The sequence below is a fragment of the Microtus oregoni genome, unplaced genomic scaffold, assembly GCF_018167655.1.
Source record: "Microtus oregoni isolate MIOR12 unplaced genomic scaffold, Mior012 000008F_ref0000371, whole genome shotgun sequence".
Classification (NCBI taxonomy): domain Eukaryota; kingdom Metazoa; phylum Chordata; class Mammalia; order Rodentia; family Cricetidae; genus Microtus; species Microtus oregoni.
The window spans coordinates 55,199,657-55,217,631 of NW_024543067.1; the positions used below are offsets into that span (position 1 = coordinate 55,199,657).

General features: G+C 37.6%; 1 protein-coding gene across 1 annotated transcript; it reads left to right on the plus strand.

Annotated features, from left to right (window-relative positions):
* The first annotated feature begins 7,362 nt into the window (after positions 1-7,362).
* LOC121451418 (olfactory receptor 148-like) lies at positions 7,363-8,322 on the plus strand. Its single transcript, XM_041656866.1, has one exon. It carries the CDS (start codon positions 7,363-7,365, stop codon positions 8,320-8,322), a length of 960 nt encoding a protein of 319 aa, XP_041512800.1.
* Positions 8,323-17,975: the final 9,653 nt, after the last annotated feature.

Below are 17,975 nucleotides of genomic sequence, written 5' to 3' on the forward strand. Positions count from 1 at the left end.
TATAACTATTATTTTTTAGTATAGTCTTTTTATAGTGTCCCAGATTTCCTGGGGTTTTTTTTTTTTGACAGTTTTTTTTTATTTAACATTTTATTTGACCTCTGTACCCATTTCTTTTATTGTATCTTCAACAACTGAGATTCTCTCTTCCATCTCTTGTATTCTATTGGTGAAGCATGCCTCTGTAGCTCTTGCTCAAATTCCTAAGCTTTTAATTTTCAGAACTCTATTATTTTTGGTTTTCTGCCTCCCCTGCTAAGCTCTTGGCCACCCAAATGGCATTTATTAAAATATGGGAATTTTAATTTGGTTTGATTTGACCTGATTGGATTTCCTTACATCTGCAGAGCGGCTCGTCTTAGGATTTTTCCTAACACATTGGTCCTCCTGTCTGTTTTTATGCCAATACCAGGCTGTTTTCAGTACTGTAGGTCTGTAGTAAAGCTTGAAGTCAGGGATTGTAATGCCTCCAGAAGTTCTTTTATTGTTTTGGTTATCTTGGGTTTTTTGCTTTTCTGTATGAAGTTGAGTATTGTTCTTTTGAGGTCTGTGAATATTTTGCTGAGATTTGATAGGCATTGCATTGAATCTGTAGATTGCTTTTGGTAAGATTGTCATTTTTACTTATGTTAATTCTATCTGCACAAGAGCATTGGAGATCTTTCCATTTTCTGCTGTCCTTCTTCAGTTTCTTTCTTCAAAGATTTAAAAGACAAGATCTCCTAAGTAAATTGGAAGCATGGGGACCATGGGAGAGGGAAGAAGGAGAACGGAAAAGAAGGGAGGAGAGTGGAGAAAAATATACAGCTCAATAAAAACAAGAAAAACAATAAAAAAATATTTGAAACCAAAAAAAAAAGAAATGGGAAACAAGTTTTCTATGATTATTTTATTCCTATAGCATCACTAGTTAATATGAACTGGTCATTATTTGGCTCCTTAATAATTTTCTTTAACTGCCTCAAGGCATGGTCTGCTTTTGGTTGATAGAAATATCTTTATTCTGTGAGTGGCTATAATAGAATAAAGAACAAATAGAGGCTATTTCAGATTTGATATCTTAACCCAAACATCTATACATCTATACATCTGTATATACCAATACATAGTATTTTAAAATCCTGATTATTACCTTCTTTTCAAACAAGTAGAATCTTTAGCTTAAAGTATGTATATTGTTGTTCAAATAACAACATTGCCCTGCCTCCATTAAACTGGTATATCTTTGTGAATGATTTTTGACTACTTGGGCACAAGAAGTGACAAGAGATAAGATATCAGGTAGAAACTGGAAACAAGAGAGAATTGGACAGGTAGCATCCTTAAGGTCTGTAAAGAACACTAAGGGTGGCAAAGAAAACTTGCCATTGCAGGTGAAAAAAAAATGAATAGAAGGTCAGGAAGGATTCACACTGAGTCCCACTTCCTTTAAAATTACCTTGATTATTATGAAATTCTTAATACTGCATTTAATTGTTCCCTTTGCTCAGAGGGCTTAGGCTCCCAGAGACTTAGGTTAGATTGGGGATGAGGCTCCACAGGGACCTAGATGCCATTGAGGTTCCAGGGAAGTAAGATGATTTTGCTTCCACTAAGACATGGCTCCAGGTGCCAGCAGCCATGCAGCACCCTCTTGGTGTGATTCTGAATGAAGAACACCTGGGATCTGAAGCTGCAGAATAGATACCCAATTCTATGGAAAAGGAAAAATTAGGGATGGAGCTCTCACAACTCTATGGAAGAATCTGGTAACATAAGAAAGGGAAATCTGTCTTTCTTTGTTGAGTCATTCATGATTCCTTATGCATGTAAGTGCCTACTGCTTCTCTTCCTGTTTCTCTCATTAGTGTAATAGTGTCTGTGGGGGCTGCCTACTCCTATACAGGATGGCCAGACTCCTTTTCCCATTTTCATTTTCACATACAATGTGCGGGAATGCAGTTCTTTATTATTCTTTGCCAGGTAATTCAACATTGATTGTGTTCCAAAAATCATAAAGTGTCTTATGAATAAAAATTTGTTGGATATGTTCTTTGTGTAGAGAAAAGAATAATCATGAGAAAAAGATACATAAAAAATAGCCCTGAAGATTGAAAGCACTTCTTTCACTTTTTCTGATCTGTTCCTATAGCGTGATTTTTCTAAAAGTTGCATGCCAGTCTTGTTTGGTCATGGCCAAAACATGCTTCTCTGAATGATGCCATTTGGTCTGAGTGAGTACTGCCTTCATGCAGCCACTTTCTTTAAATCTCTATCACCAATCTGCCTATAATAACTATAATCATAGTAAATGACTGGATAATATAATACTGTGCATTAATACTTTCCAAATCAATTATCACATACAATCGCTACAGTGACTTTGTGAAGCTTCTATTGTCAGTTAGACAAATCAAGCACAATGTGGTCCCTACTCTATACCAAGCAAAATTATTACAACATTCCATGTGTTCACTGAGCACATGTGGGGCAATATTGTACAGGTCACATATTTCGACACTATATGGTGGCCAGGCTCTGAAGCCAAAATTCGCACCTTTTGTGGTTATGTAGCATTCCAGAAAGGCTGTGGCTACCCTAACAATAGGGTCAGGATATGCTAATATCATTCAGCTCTTTTCTTTGTAATTATGGTGATCGCCAGGGAGGAGGTGTTAATCCAAGCTACATGACAGAACAACTGTAGTAGGGGATATGACTTTAGTCCTGCTACCCTGGAAATAGATGATAATGAACTTCCCCCTCAGTTTACCTTTTGACACAAAAACTATTTTGATAATAAATGTGGGTGATCTTCAGGATCTGTATGTACCCTGAAACTCCCTTCTGATATTGCTATATGAACTGTGTCTCAATTATTCCCATGCCTCCATGCTGGTCTTGAGAGATAATTTATGTTGGGATAACCAAGACAAGCAGACATAATGAAGACTGATGGAGGAAGGTCATTGGCCAATAAAGAAACTGCTTGGCCCTGTGGGTGGAGTAAACAGAACAAAATGCTGGGAGGAAGAGGAAGTGAGGTCAGAGACTCCACCGCTCTGCTCTCGGGAGCAGACACCTCAGGGAGACGCCATACTCCCAGCTCCCAGGCAGACACACGCCATGAAGCTCGACCCAGGATGGACTAGGCTAGAATCTTCCCGGTAAGACCGGTGCTCACCGATTATTAGAGATGGGTTGATCGGGATATCAGAATTAGCTCGTAAGGGCTAGGGCAGAAGGGCCAAGCAGTGATTAAAAGAATACAGTCTCCGTGTAATTATTTCGGGGCATAAGCTAGCCTGGCAGGCGGCCGGGGTGCTGGGGACGCAGCCCCGCCGCCCTTATTACTACAGAAGACTAAGAAACAAAGGAAAATATTCTACTGGCATTGGAGGAACAGTCCCACTTTTACCACACTTTTTGCCATTATTAAGCATGTTCAATTAATCTTGTAACTACTAGATAATAAAATTTAACTGGCTAGGTAAGACTGAGGTTACTACTGGGAGAAATTTTTTCAATATTTTTAATGATATGAAACTGACTTTCCCAGTTTATGAATTATCAGCTCTTAGTCCTATCAATAGAAACACACCTGGAAAGTGGGTCCTTATATCTATAGACGAAGTCCTATGTGTTTGCCATTGCTACCTCATTACAGTTATCTCAATACAGTGGAATTTGACTTCAAACTTCCAGGCAAACGGCATACACTTTTGTTATGGGTGAAAACATATACTCTCAATTAGTTGTTACTCTTTTTGTTGTGTTTCTGTTTTCTTTTCCAAAACATGGTTTTATTATGTAACAACACTGGCTGTCCTGGAACATTCTTTGTAGACCAGGCTGGCCTCAAACTAGGTCCTGTCTTCCAAGTTCTGGGATTAAAGGTAGACCAGGCTGGCCTCGAACTAGATCCTGTCTTCCAAGATCTGGGATTAAAGGTATGAACCACTATGAGTTTTGAGACCATGCATCTGTGATATCTATCCCAGTAGCTAGTGATGGGTAGAAAAAAGTGATATACATTAATCCTTAGGATTTCAAAAAAGAAAACCGCTTTTGTTATTATAAGGCAAATTTGATTTTATTTAAAATATATGTTTGATTGTTTGTTGAGACAGAGTTTCTCTATAGTTTTTGGTGCCTGGCCTGGAACTAGCTCTTATAGACCAGGCTGGCCTTAAACTCACGGACATCTGCCTGCCTCTGCGTCTCCAGTGCTGGAATTAAAGGATTGCGCCATCACCACCAGGCAAAATTTTATTATAATACACTTGTCTACTTTCTGTGTAAGTATGCCTGTGTGAAGGTACATTCCTGGCACAGCATTCTTGTGGAAATCACACCGCAATTTGAATAAGTCACTTGCTTATACCATATGAGACCTGGGGATTTATTTCAGGTCCTCAGGCCTAGTGTCAATTGTGCTGAACCAATGATCTACTTCATTGTCTCTAAACTCTCTTCAAATAGTGAAAAATCATTTCAGGATGCAGTGAGATGAATTTCATGAGCTTTGTCTCATAGGATTGCTTGTTGGGAAGTTTTTTTTTTTTCTGGCATTCAGATTTGTTCTGCTTTAGAGGCAGCAGCACTATGAGTCATGCATTAACTCCTGTTATGTAGCACCGATCAGATGTACTGCATAGTTCTGATTTGCTCTGGTTTTGAGATCATGGACAGTAAATGATACAGTTAACCCTAAACTAGGGGTTTCAACTGTTTCTATTGCATATTTTAGTTTTCACCTTTAAAAAAAAATTAGTCTTGATAGGGGTTCAAGAGCATGTCATAAAGACTTCTCGTTATTCTATTTAGAGTTCATGATATTCATGTGAATATCAAGCCATGTATTATAATAGTGTCCTTGTTTGATGTCTTTCTTTTGCTGCTTGAGATAGAACTTAATTTCTTACAGCTGCTAGGCAAAAGCTTTCTCCCTGAGCTCTACTCCAGCCCCTCAGGAGTATATCTACTTTCCTTGATTGAGGAATTAAACAACAATTGCTGAGCATCTGCAGACCTTAGAAGTCTTGTTATTGCAGTACCTTGTTTGGTCTAAAAGCAAGATAACACAATGTAATACTATCATACTTTCAGAGATTAGAAACTGATGTTGTAAACACAATCAGAAGAACAACCCACAGTTTCAAGTGTAGTTCCTCAAATAATTCTGTTGATCTACCTACAAACTATTACTTAAGTTTATTCTTTATGTTTTCACAGTTCAAATGTCATATATCACACCCCAAAGTTTTCAGCACCGCATGTTTATATGTGTTTGCCTAGGAATATGTTCATCTACTAAATATTGAAATGGCAGTTTTTGGTGTGCACTAGTCTACATTAAACTCCACTGCAGTTGGTCTGAAATATTCCAGGAGCCTGTGCAGAGAGATCCAGAGCATGAGAGCCACCCAGTGGCCATTGTTACCTTGCTTCTACAGTTAGGAACAACTGGCCTCAAATGTAGGTGAAGTTCTCTCACAGATATAAATGATTATTAGGAAATAAAAAGGAAGAAAACTGACTTTCTTCCAACAAACACCATGAAAGGACATTAGACGGAAAGAACCTGATTGGATGAACCATCTATCATCATTATCAAATGGCAATGAGGAAATAAATGAATTGAACTGATAGAATATGTATGTCATATAAGGTGTCCCATGACAAACACACATTAAATAAACCAAGTATCTAAGGCTATACACATTGTACACATGTTAGTACAGTTAGTAATTCTGTACTAACTGGGTAGTTTTTACTGCAAATTTCACACTCTTTGTTACAAAAAATATCCAATAACAAAAATTTCCCATTTTTCCTTTGAACAAAGAACTCCATTTTCTTTCCTTAATTCTTTATTCCAAATTATCATGTGTGTTTTTATTTAAGAATATGATAAACAGTTATCAACAATTATGAAGCTGTCATTGAATGTTTATACATATATATGTTTGAGTAATATATATTTCATTATGTTATATGTACTTCATTTACTGTAATTAATGCTGCAGCACCTAGGACTATTGACTCTCCAGGAACATGTGTTCTATTCATCAGAATCTTTTTTGTAGAGATGGAAAGAAATGGCTTAATCTTCCAATATTTAGAAGACAAATGTATCAATCAGTAGATGTTAAATATGAAAAAAGAAAGATCAAACAAATTGAGCATAAAGTTAGTAATTGGGACAGTTATAATGGGACAGTTTCCATACACTCGGTAAGTCCAAACTGCAGATTATAGAGGTGAAGCTGTAGATGGAAGCATCACCTGGGCTTCTATGGTTTATGGCTTGTCCATGACAGTGCGGTGACAGAAAACCACAACGAAAACCCAGGAAAGATTACTGATTCTCAGCAGTTTACTTTCCTTGGTTGATTGAGAGAAAACAACACAGAGATGGACTATTTTTTCCAGGAGCATGTGGGGAAAATCAAAATCTTTTACCCTGACAGAGCTGTGGTACTCAAGTCCATATTTGATAAATGTGTTGGGAGTTTGATGAGTGCTTTGAATAACTCTGCAAATGCTTTGAAAAATAACCAGAAACTTGTGCTTCCAGGTCATTCATGTTATGCAAATGATTAAGGACATTTAGCATGTTTCTCTGTTTGACTCTGTGACATGTTTTCTAAGGCATTCCTTATTTGGCAGTGTTAAATTTTGCCTAGCTCTATATTAATAATCAGGAATGAATATAGTGTCTTCAAATATGGAAATATGAGTATACTTTACTAATCCCAAAGTATTTCAAGAACAATACTTAATATTCAATATCAATGTCATCTGTAATTATTAGACATGTCTAATAAAGCTAATATTTAGATTTAATGTTCATAATATCTTTTAAAAATCATTACATTAGTTTGTGTGCATGTGTGTTTGTGTGTCTTGTGTATTTATCAATGTGTAGTTTCCCTTTTTAAGTATGCAGAAAAGAAATGAAGTCATAGACATAGAAAGGTTGACATTTCCCTATGTAGTGAACTAATGGGTTAGTGGGTTCTCTCTCCAGTGAATCTCTTAGAAATGCCTACTTGCTGCTTTTTCCTTTGGTTAACCCTGTTCCCAATGTGAGGCCATGTACTGTCTCCAGACACAGCAGGCAATCTTCATCCCTAACCAGATGAGCGCTTGCTACTCCTGCAGAAATGTGAATAAATCAAGCACTTACTCTGCATGATGTATCCACTCTTGGATACTGTTGGATATTATTTCATGATCATGAACAGATCATGAGACCAATTTTAGATTTTAGCAAGAATGGTGACTGGTAAATTAGTGTTGAATTACTTGTAATTACTCTATTTCCTTGTTTTTGCATTTAGCTGAAACTTGTTTGTACCAAGACTACCTTTAAAGATAATGAGGAACTACACACTACTCAATGAATTCATCTTACTGGGAATACCCCAAACACAAGGACTGGAGACTCTACTCTTTGTTGTGTTCTTATTCATCTACTTCTTCACCTTGCTTGGAAATTCACTCATTTTCACAGCAATTGTTTCCTCATCTACACTTCACACTCCCATGTATTTCTTCTTGGGCCTTCTATCCATTTTTGATATGCTGTTCCCATCAGTAACCTGCCCCAAGATGCTACTTTATCTCTCTGGTCAGAGCTCCTCCATCTCTTACGAAGGCTGTGCTGCCCAGCTCTTCTTTTATCACCTCCTGGGTTCTACTGAAGGCTGCCTCTATTCTGTGATGGCTTATGATCGCTATGTTGCCATCTGTCACCCACTGAGATACATGCTCATCATGAAACCTGGAGTATGTGTGAGCTTGGTAACAATAGCTTGTTCAGTGGGGTTTCTTCACGCCACCATCCTGACCTCTTTTACCTTTCATTTAGTCTACTGTGCATCTAATCAAGTGGACTATTTCTTCTGTGACCTTCCTGCAGTTTTGCCTTTGGCTTGCTCTGATAGCAGACTTGCTCAGATGGTGGGTTCCATTAATGTTGGCATTCTGGCACTGATGTTTGTCTTCAGTATTTCTTTCTCTTATGCACACATTGGAATTGCTATTCTGAGAATCCGTTCAGCAGAGGGCAGGCAGAAAGCATTCTCCACCTGCAGTGCCCACCTCACTGCCATCCTCTGTGCCTATGGACCTGTCATCATCATCTACCTACAGCGCACACCAAACCCCCTGCTTAGTGCTTTTATGCAAATATTAAATAATATTGTGTCACCCATGCTGAATGCATTAATCTATTCACTGAGGAACAAAGAAGTAAAGAGGTCTTTAAGAAGGGTATTTCACACTTTAGCTGAGGTGTTTAGGCATTTTTTTATTCAGTTCATAATTAATTTTTAAAAATTACTAACTTTTTTCATCAATCTCCTCTTTCATTTTCTTAAACAAACAAACCCATAGGCAAATACTGCCTGCCTAAATTAAAACCCAGAACCAAATGGCAGAAGATGAGACCTGACTCCTGAAAGTTGACTTCTGACTCCACATTCACACCTTGGCAGACAAAAATGCATTAAAAATAGATAAATAATAAAGAAAATATTTGGTAGCAAAGTGGTTTAAGAAAACAAAATACTATTATGGACCTTAATTTCCAGGTATATTCTGAAAAATGGGACCTTTATACCTTCTTCTAGAACTCTGTGCACTTAATACAGCTCAGATGATACCAGACCTTTACTTGCTTGGATACTTAAGGCAGTGGAAATATCCAGTAATTCAAGGTGAATGAACCTACCGGTGGCATGCTCTTTGCCACCTCCTTTCATTTTTATATAAATAAAAGAGGTGCAGTCTAGATTAATGCCAATGGTATAATAATATATAAGTGAGCAGTAAAGTAGCTATTGTACTATTAAGTATTACCTGCTTAAAAATCTGTTACTAAACACAAGCATGACTAGCAGTACAGAAGTTTCCTTTATCACCAGTTGAAATAGGAATCGTTTTCTTGGTCTGGGTTACCTCAGTTAATATATGTTTTCTAAATCCATCCATTTGCCCACAAATTTCAAGATGTCATCATTTTTTTCTGCTGTGTAGTATTCCAGTGTGTAAATGTACCACATTTTCCTTTTCTATTCTTGGGTCAAGGTGCACTTAGGTTACTTCCAGTATCTGGAAATAATGCTGTTATTAATATAGTTGAGCACATGTCCTTTTGGTACGATTGAGCATCCTTTGTATATATACCCAAAAGTGTTTTTGCTGTTTTTTAAGGTAGATTGTTTGCTAATTTTCTGATAAATTGCCATACTGATATCCAAAGTGGCTGTACCAGTTTGCACTCCCACCAGCAATGGAAAAGCATTCCCTTTACCCCACATGCCTTCCAGCATAAGTTGTCATCAATGTTTTTGACTTGGCCATTTTTACATGTGTAAGATAGAATCTTAGAGTTGTTTTTATTTGCATTTTTCTAATGGTTAAGGATGTTGAACATTTCCTTAAGTGTCTTTCAGCCATTTTAGATTCCTTGTTTAGAATTCTCTGTTTAGGTCTGTACCCCATTTTTTTTTTTACTCTTGCTTTTGAGTTTTTATTCATGCTGTCTCCCATAGTAATGATGGAAGATGATGGGGATGGCTGCTAGCCCATTTCACCTCTTGCTTCCTAGTTCATCTCTGCTGTCATGTACTGTCCAGGGCTGTACTTTTCTTCAAGAAGATTCTGATAAAATGTGTTCAATAATAAAGAGAAGCCAAATGTGAATCCATAAGTAGGTAACTGCTTGTTGCCAAAACCACTTTGTTATGAGACCTGGATAGAGGTGGGCGGTTCTTGGGCTTCCCACAGGTCAGGGAACCCTGATTGCTCTTTGAGCAGATGAGGGAGGGGGACTTGATCGGGGGAGGGGGAGGGAAATGGGAAGCGGTTGTGGGGAGGAGGCAGAAATCCTTAATAAATAAATAAATTAAAAAAAAATAAATAAAAATAAAAAAAGAAAGAGACATTAAGAAGGCAAAGACAACATATAGGGTATAAAAATCAAAGATGTTTCATTGTTCCAAGAAAAGAAGCCAAAACTTTTGCTGCCTGATGTAGAGTATCCTGTCCTAAGAGCAGCTATCAATACGTCTCTCCTGACTCTATGACTGACAATTCAGATGTCCAAAGGTGTACCCCATTTTTTAATTGGATTAATTGTTCTTTGGATGATCAATTTCTAGATTTCTTTATATATTTTGCAGATTAGCCTGATGTGGGATTAGTGAAGATCTTTTCCTGTTCTGTAGGCTGCCATTTTGTCTTGTTGACTGTGTCCTTTGCTATACAGAAGCTTTTCTTTGGGGGGAGGTCTTATTTATTAATTGCTTCTCTCAGTGTCTATGCTACCAGGGTTATATTTAGAAAGGGGTCTCCCATGCCAATGCGTTCAAGAAAATTTTCCACTTTCTCTTCTGTGATGTTCAGTGTGGTTGGCTTTATATTGAGGTCTTTGATCCATTTGAACTTGAGTTTTGTGCATAGTGATATGTATGTGAATTTATTTTCATTCCTCTACATGTTGTTATGAAGTGTTGCCAGCACCAATTGTTGAATATACTGTTTTTCCTATTTTGTATTTTTTGCCTTTTTGTCAAAACTGAGTGTTTTTTGTTGTGTGGACTGATATCGGGTTTTCAATTTTGTTCCATTGTGTTAGGAAAAATCCTAAGAAAAGCTGCACCACTGTACAAAGAAATCCAAGCAGGTCAAATCAAACCAAATTCAAATGCCCATGTTTTATTAAATGCAGCACTCTCGGGTGGCTGGGAGCTTGGCAGATAAGACAGAAAAACGGGGAGCACATGCAAAACGTGGGACAATGTGTTGCTCCTCTGGGTGCTCACTTTAATACCCTCTGGGAATGGTCCTGACCCTCCCCCAGGGAGATGTGTATTTTATTTAATTTAGTTTATATGCCCAGTTTAGAATACCAAGTAATGGCACCTGGTTCTCAAGTACCTTTACAAATCTGAGATCATGACATTTTAAAAACAAGAACTTCTAACACAGAGACATGTCAGGTTTGCAGCACCCTTTGGCTCCTCCAAGAAGACAGAAGATCTTCTGCTTCTGGGCTTTGCCTTTGGTTTGGATTAGCCACCCACACAGCAAACACGTGGACTTTTACCTCTCCAGTTTTCTGATGCTTCATCAAGGCATTGATCTGCTCATCCTGCCAAGACAGGTAGACTAAATAGTCCCACACAAAATAAATCTCTGGATCGCTTGTATTCAAAAGCTAATGACAAGCACTACTTCTAAGACTGGTGTTCTCCACGGACAAGTAGATTTGGGATTGTCTGCTAGCTAAAAAGCTGTCTCATCTCATTTTTGCTCCTTTATTCCTCCTATATCTGTCTAAAGGTTTTGAACTCAAAGTACTGTTCTTTAACAGGCTACATAGTCCAGGATTAACAGGTTTCGATCTTCAGAGGTTCAGAGTTCCCAATTTCCTTTAATTGCCTTCTGAAATGTCCATACGTCTTAACCTAAAGCAACCTTTTACTTTGACACCAAGATGTAAATCTGTTCCAGATATTTAACAGGTTCCTGAAAAAGTTCTATTGCTACACCAGAATCAGGTCTGGTAAAAATCCAGGGTTCCCAGTTCCTTTAATTGTTGTACTGCTACACTAACCCCAGCCAGTTTAAAGCATATTTTACAGGTCACTCCTGCTGCCTAAGCCAAGACCAACCTACAAAGCACTCCCAGGACAACTCCAAAAGCACCTACAACAGCCTCTGGGACTTCACCATTGGTACTTGCTCTCTTAAATCAAGGACACTTGCCAAATCTTCTGAATAAAGGACACCTGCCAACTAAAATCTGGTTTCAACTGCTATTATGTCTCATCCCTTGGCTAGCCCCATTTCATATGACCAATAATAACAATCTTTTTCTCTCCTAGCCACTTGCCTTCACACTCTCTCAAAAACCACCTGCCTGAGGACTACAGCAAACCAGATGCTACCCCAACCACACCTTTTGCTGCATGTGAGTGGGCCGACTTTCATCTCCTCCCTCTCTTCTTTCCAATGTCGTCCCAAGCCCGCAAGAAGTAGTCAGACTTGAGTCTACTCCCCCTTTTCCATAAAGAGCCTAAAATGTTGGTCATAATTATCACTTCAACTTCCTGTCACCCCAATATCCAAAGATTCTGGAATGAGATGTTTAGTTGGGAGTATCACCCCAGTCCCTGGAATCCATCATACATCCTGACCCGGGAGTTGGATTGGTCTGGACTCCAAATCCCTGCATGCAATGTCCTGACCCCTCCTTGGGGGGGGGGGATCAAGACCACTCCCACATGGTATTTAAGTGGGTACCCAGATGAGGAACACATACTTTCAGGTTTTTTGTCTCTCCTGCCATGCTCTTGTCTACCCGAGAGTGCTGCATTCAATAAAACATGGACATTTCAATTTGGTTGGATTTGACCTTATTGGATTTCTTTGTATCGGCAGAGCGGCTCGTCTTAGGATTTTTCCTAACACATTGGTCCTCCTGTCTGTTTTTATGCCAATGCCAGGCTGTTTTCAATATTGTAGCTCTGTAGTACATTTTCAACTCATGAATTGTGATGCCTCCAGAAGTTTCTTTATTGTACAGAAATGTTTTGGCTATCCTGGGTTTTTTACTTTTCTGTATGAAGTTGAGTATTGTTCTTTTGAGGTCTGTGAATATTGTGCTGGGATTTTGATAGGTATTGTATTGAATCTGTAGATTGCTTTTGGTAAGACTGCCATTTTTGCTATGTTAATTTTATTTACCCAAGAGCATGGGAGACCTTTCCATTTTCTGGTGTTTTCAATTTCTTTCTTCAAAGACTTAAAGTTCTTCAGGCCCGTAAGAGAGACATATGTGGATCTAATCTACATGGAAAGTAGAAAAAGACAAGATCTCCTAAGTAACTTGGGAGCATGGGGACCATGGGAGAAGGTAGAAGCAGAATGGAGAAGAAGGGAGGGAAGTGGAGAAAAATATACAGCTCAATAAAAAAAAAACAATAAAAATATTTGAAACAAAAACAAAGAAAACACAGTTTTATATGATTTTCTTTATTTCTATGGCATCACTATTAATAGGGACTGTTCATTATTCAGCTCCTTAATGATTTACTTCAACTTTTCTCAAGGCATGGTCTGATTGGTGTTTAATAGAATTATCTTTATTCTGTGAGTGAGTATAATATAATAATGAACAAATAGAGGCTATTTCAGATTTGATATCTTAACCCAAACATCTGAACTTCTGATATATACCATTACTTAGTATTTTAAAATATTGATTTTTACCTTCTTTTCAAACAAGTAGTATCTTCAGCCCAAAGTAAGTATATGGTTGTTCAAATAACAGCATTAACCTGTCTCTATTAAACTGGTATATCTTTGTGAATGATTTTTGACTAGTTGGGCACAAGAAGTGACAAGAGATAAGAGATCAGGCAGAAATTAGAAACAAGAGAGAATTGGACAGGTAGCATCCTTAAGGTCTGTGAAAAACACTATAGGTAGCAAAGAACTCTTGCCATTGCAGGTGGAAAAAAATAAAAAGAAGAACTGGAGGGGTTCACACTGAGTCCCACTTCCTTTAAAATTACCTTAATTATTATGAAACTCTTAACACTATACTTAATTGTTCCCTATGCTCAGAGAGCTTAGGCTCCCTGAGACTTAGGTTAGATTGGGGATGAGGCTCCACAGGGACCTAGAACCACTGAAGTTCCAGGGAAGTAAGATGATTTTGCTTCCACTAAGACATGGCTCCAGGAGCCAGCAGCCATGCAGCACCCTCTTGGTGTGATTCTGAATGAAGAGCACCTGGGATCTGAAGCTGCAGAATAGATACCCAATTCTATGGGAAAGGAAAAATTTGGGATGGAGCTATCACAACTCAGTTGAAGAATCTGGCAATAAAAGAAAGGGAAATCTGTCTTTTTTTGTTGAGTCATTCATGATTCCTTATGCATGTAAGTGCCTATTGCTTCTCTTCCTGTTTCTCTCATTAGTGGAATAGTGTCTGTGGGGGCTGCCTACTCCTATACAGGATGGCCTGACTCCTTTTCCCATTTTCTTTTTCACATATAATGTGTGGAAATGCAGTCCTTTATTATTCTTTGCCAGGTAATTCAACATTGGTTGTGTTCCAAGAATCATAAACTATCTTATGAATAAAAATTTGTTGGATGTGGTTTTTGTACAGAGAAAAATAATAATCATGAGAAAAAGATACATAAAAGATAGCCCTGAAGATTGAAAGCATTTCTTTCACTTTTTCTGATCTGTTCCTATAGCGTGATTTTTCTAAAAGTTGCATGCCAGTCTTGTTTGGTTATGGCCAAAACCCACTTCTCTGAATGATGCCATTTGGTCTGAGTGAGTACTGCCTTCGTGCAGCTACTTTCTTTAAATCTCTATCACCAATCTGCCTATAATAACTATAATCATAGTAAATGACTGGATAATATAATACTGTACATTAATACTTTCCAAAACAATTATCACATGCAATCGTTACAGTGATTTTGTGAAGCGGCTATTGTCAGTTAGGAAAACCAAGCACAATATGGTCCCTACTCTATACCAAGCACAATTATGACAACATTCCATGTGTTCACTGAGCAGATGTGGGGCAATATTGTACAAGCCACATATTTCTACATTATTTGGTGGCCAGGATCTCAAACCAAAGTTCGACCTAGGGTGGTCATGTAGCATTCCAGAAAGGCTGTGGCTACCCTAACAATAGGGTCAGGCTATGCTAATATATCATTCAGCTCTTTTCTTTGTAATTATGGTGATCGCCAGGGAGGAGGTGTTAATCCAAGTAACTGTAGTAAAGGATATGACTTTAGTCCTGCTACCCTGGAAATAGATGATAATGAACTTCCCCCTCAGTTTACTTTTTGACACAAAAACTGTTTTGATAATAAATGTGGGTGATCTTCAGGATCTGTATGTACCCTGAAACTCCCTTTTGATATTGGCATGTGAACTGTGTCTCAATTATTCCCATGCCCCCTTGCTGGTCTGGAGAGATAATTTACGTTGGGATAACCAAGACAAGCAGACATAATGAAGACTAAGAAACAAAGGAAAATAGTGTACTGGCATTGGAGGAACAGTCCCACTTTTACCACACTTTTGCCATTATTAAGCATGTTCCCTTAATCTTGTAACTACTAGATAATAAAATTTAACTGGCTAGGTATGATTGAGGTTACTACTGGGAGAAATTTTTTCAATATTTTTAATGATATGAAACTGACTTTCCCATTTTATGAATTATCAGTACTGCTATCTCATTACAGTTATCCCAATACAGTAGATTTTGACTTCAAACTTCTGGGCAAACGGCATACACTTTTGTTATGGGTGAAAACATATACTCTCAATTAGTTGTTACTCTTTTTGTTGTGTTTCTGTTTTCTTTTCCAAAACATGGTTTTACTATGTAACAACACTGGCTGTCCTGGAACCCTCTTTGTAGACCAAGCTGCCTCGAACTAGATCCTGTCTTCCAAGATCTGGGATTAAAGGTATGAACCACTATGAGTTTTGAGACCATGCATCTATGATATCTATAACAGTAGCTAGTGATGGTTAGAAAAAAGTGATATACATTAATCTTCAAGATTTCAAAAAAGAAAACCGCTTTTTTTATTATAAGGGAAATTTGATTTTATTTAAAATACATGTTTGATTGTTTGTTGAGACAGTTTCTCTACAGCTTTTGGTGCCTGGCCTGGAACTAGCTCTTATAGACCAGGCTGGCCTTAAACTTACAGACATCCACCTGCCTCTACCTCCCGAGTGCTGGAATTAAAGGATTGCGCCATCACCACCAGGCAAATTTTTATTATAGCACTTTTGTCTACTTTCTGTGTAAGTATGCCTGTGTGAAGGTACATTCCTGGCACAGCATTCTTGTGGAAATCACACCGCAATTTGAATAAGTCACTTGCTTATACCATATGAGACCTGGGGATTTATTTCAGGTCCTCAGGCCTAGTGTCAATTGTCCTGAACCATTGATCTACTTCATTGTCTCTAAACTCTCTTCAAATAGTGAAAAATCATTTCAGGCTGCAGTGAGATGAATTTCATGAGCTTTGTCTCATAGGATTCCTTTTTGGGAAGTTTATTTTTTTTTCTGGCATTCAGATTTGTTCTGCTTTAGAAGCAGCAGCACTATGAGTCATGCATTAACTCCTGTTGCGAAGCACCTTTCAGATGTACTGCATAGTTCTGATTTGCGCTCTGTTTTGAGTGTTTTGGAAATGATATCACACATGGAGAGTAAATGATCAGTTAACCCTTTAACCAGGGTTTTCAACTGTTTCTATTGCAGATGTTACTTTTCACCTTTAAAAAAATTAGTCTTGATAGAGATTCAAGAGCACGTTATAAAGACTTCTCATTATTCTTTTTAGAGTTCATGATATTCATGTGAATATCAAGCCATGCATTATAACAGTGTCCTTGTTTGATGTCTTTCTTTTGCTGCTTGAGATAGAACTGAACTTCTTACAGCAGTAGACGAGAGCTTTCTCCCTGAGCTCTACTCCAGCCCCACAGGAGTATATCTACTTTCCTTGATTGAGGAATTAAACAACAATTGCTGAGCATCTGCAGACCTTAGAAGTCTTGTTATTGCAGTACCTTGTTTGGTCTAAAAGCAAGATATCAAAAGGTAATACTATCATTCTTTCAGAGACTAGAAACTGGAGGCATACAAAAGGCACACATTAGGTAAACCAGATCCAACACAGACAAATATCTTAAACACCTTCTGTTTTCTTATCTCTGTTCTCTCTTATTCTCCTCTGCCAGAAGATAGCAATAGAATTTTCTAGCATTCTCAAAGTTATTCCATGAATATTGTTATACTTAAACTTCACAGCACCCAGGATGAGGATATTTTATGAGTTGAATGGCCATTTACTGAGGAACTAATATACTAAACACAATTAGAAGAACAAGCCACCGTTTCAAGTGTAGTTCCTCAAATAATTCTATTGATTTCTACCTACAAAAAATATCACTTAAATTTGTTCTTTATGTTTTCACAGTTCAAACGTCATATACCACACCCCAAAGGTTTTAGTACCACGTGTTTAGATGTGTTTGCCTAGGAATATGTTCATCAACTAAATACTTAAATAGCAGTTATTTGGTGTGCACTAGTCTACATTAAACTCCACTGCAGTTGGTCTGAAATATTCCAGGAGCCTGTGCAGAGAGATCCATAGCATGAGAGCCACCCAGTGGCCATTGTTACCTTGCTTCTACAGTTAGGAACAACTGACCTCAAATGTAAGGGAAGTTCTGTCACAGATATAGAGGATTATAGGAAACAAAAAGGAAGAAAACTGACTGTCTTCCAACAAACACCATGAAAGGACATTAGACTGAAAGAACCTGATAGGATGAAATGTCTATCAACATTATCAAATGGCAATAGGGAAATAAACCAATTGAACTGGTGAAATATGTATGTCACATTAGGTATCCTGTGACAAAGACCCATTACATAAATCAAGTATCTAAGGCTATACACATCATGGTATGTAATTCTGTACTAATTGAATAGTTTTATACTGCAAATTTCACACTCTTTGTTACTAATAATATCCAATAACAAAAATTTCCCATTTTTCCTTTGAACAAAGAACTCCATTTTCTTTCCTTAATTCTTTATTTCAGATTATCATGTGTGTTTTTATTTAAGAATATGATAAACAGTTATCAACAATTATGAAGCTGTCATTGAATGTATATATATATATGTTTGTGTCATACATATTTCATTATATTATATATGCTTCATTTACTGTAATTAATGCTGCAGCACCAAAGACTATTCACTCTCCAGGAACATGTGCTCTATCTATCAGAATCTCCTTTGTAGAGAGGGAAACAATTGGCTTAATCTTACAATATTTAGAAGACAAATGCATCAATCAGCAGATGTTAAATATGAAAAAAGAACAATCAAACAAATT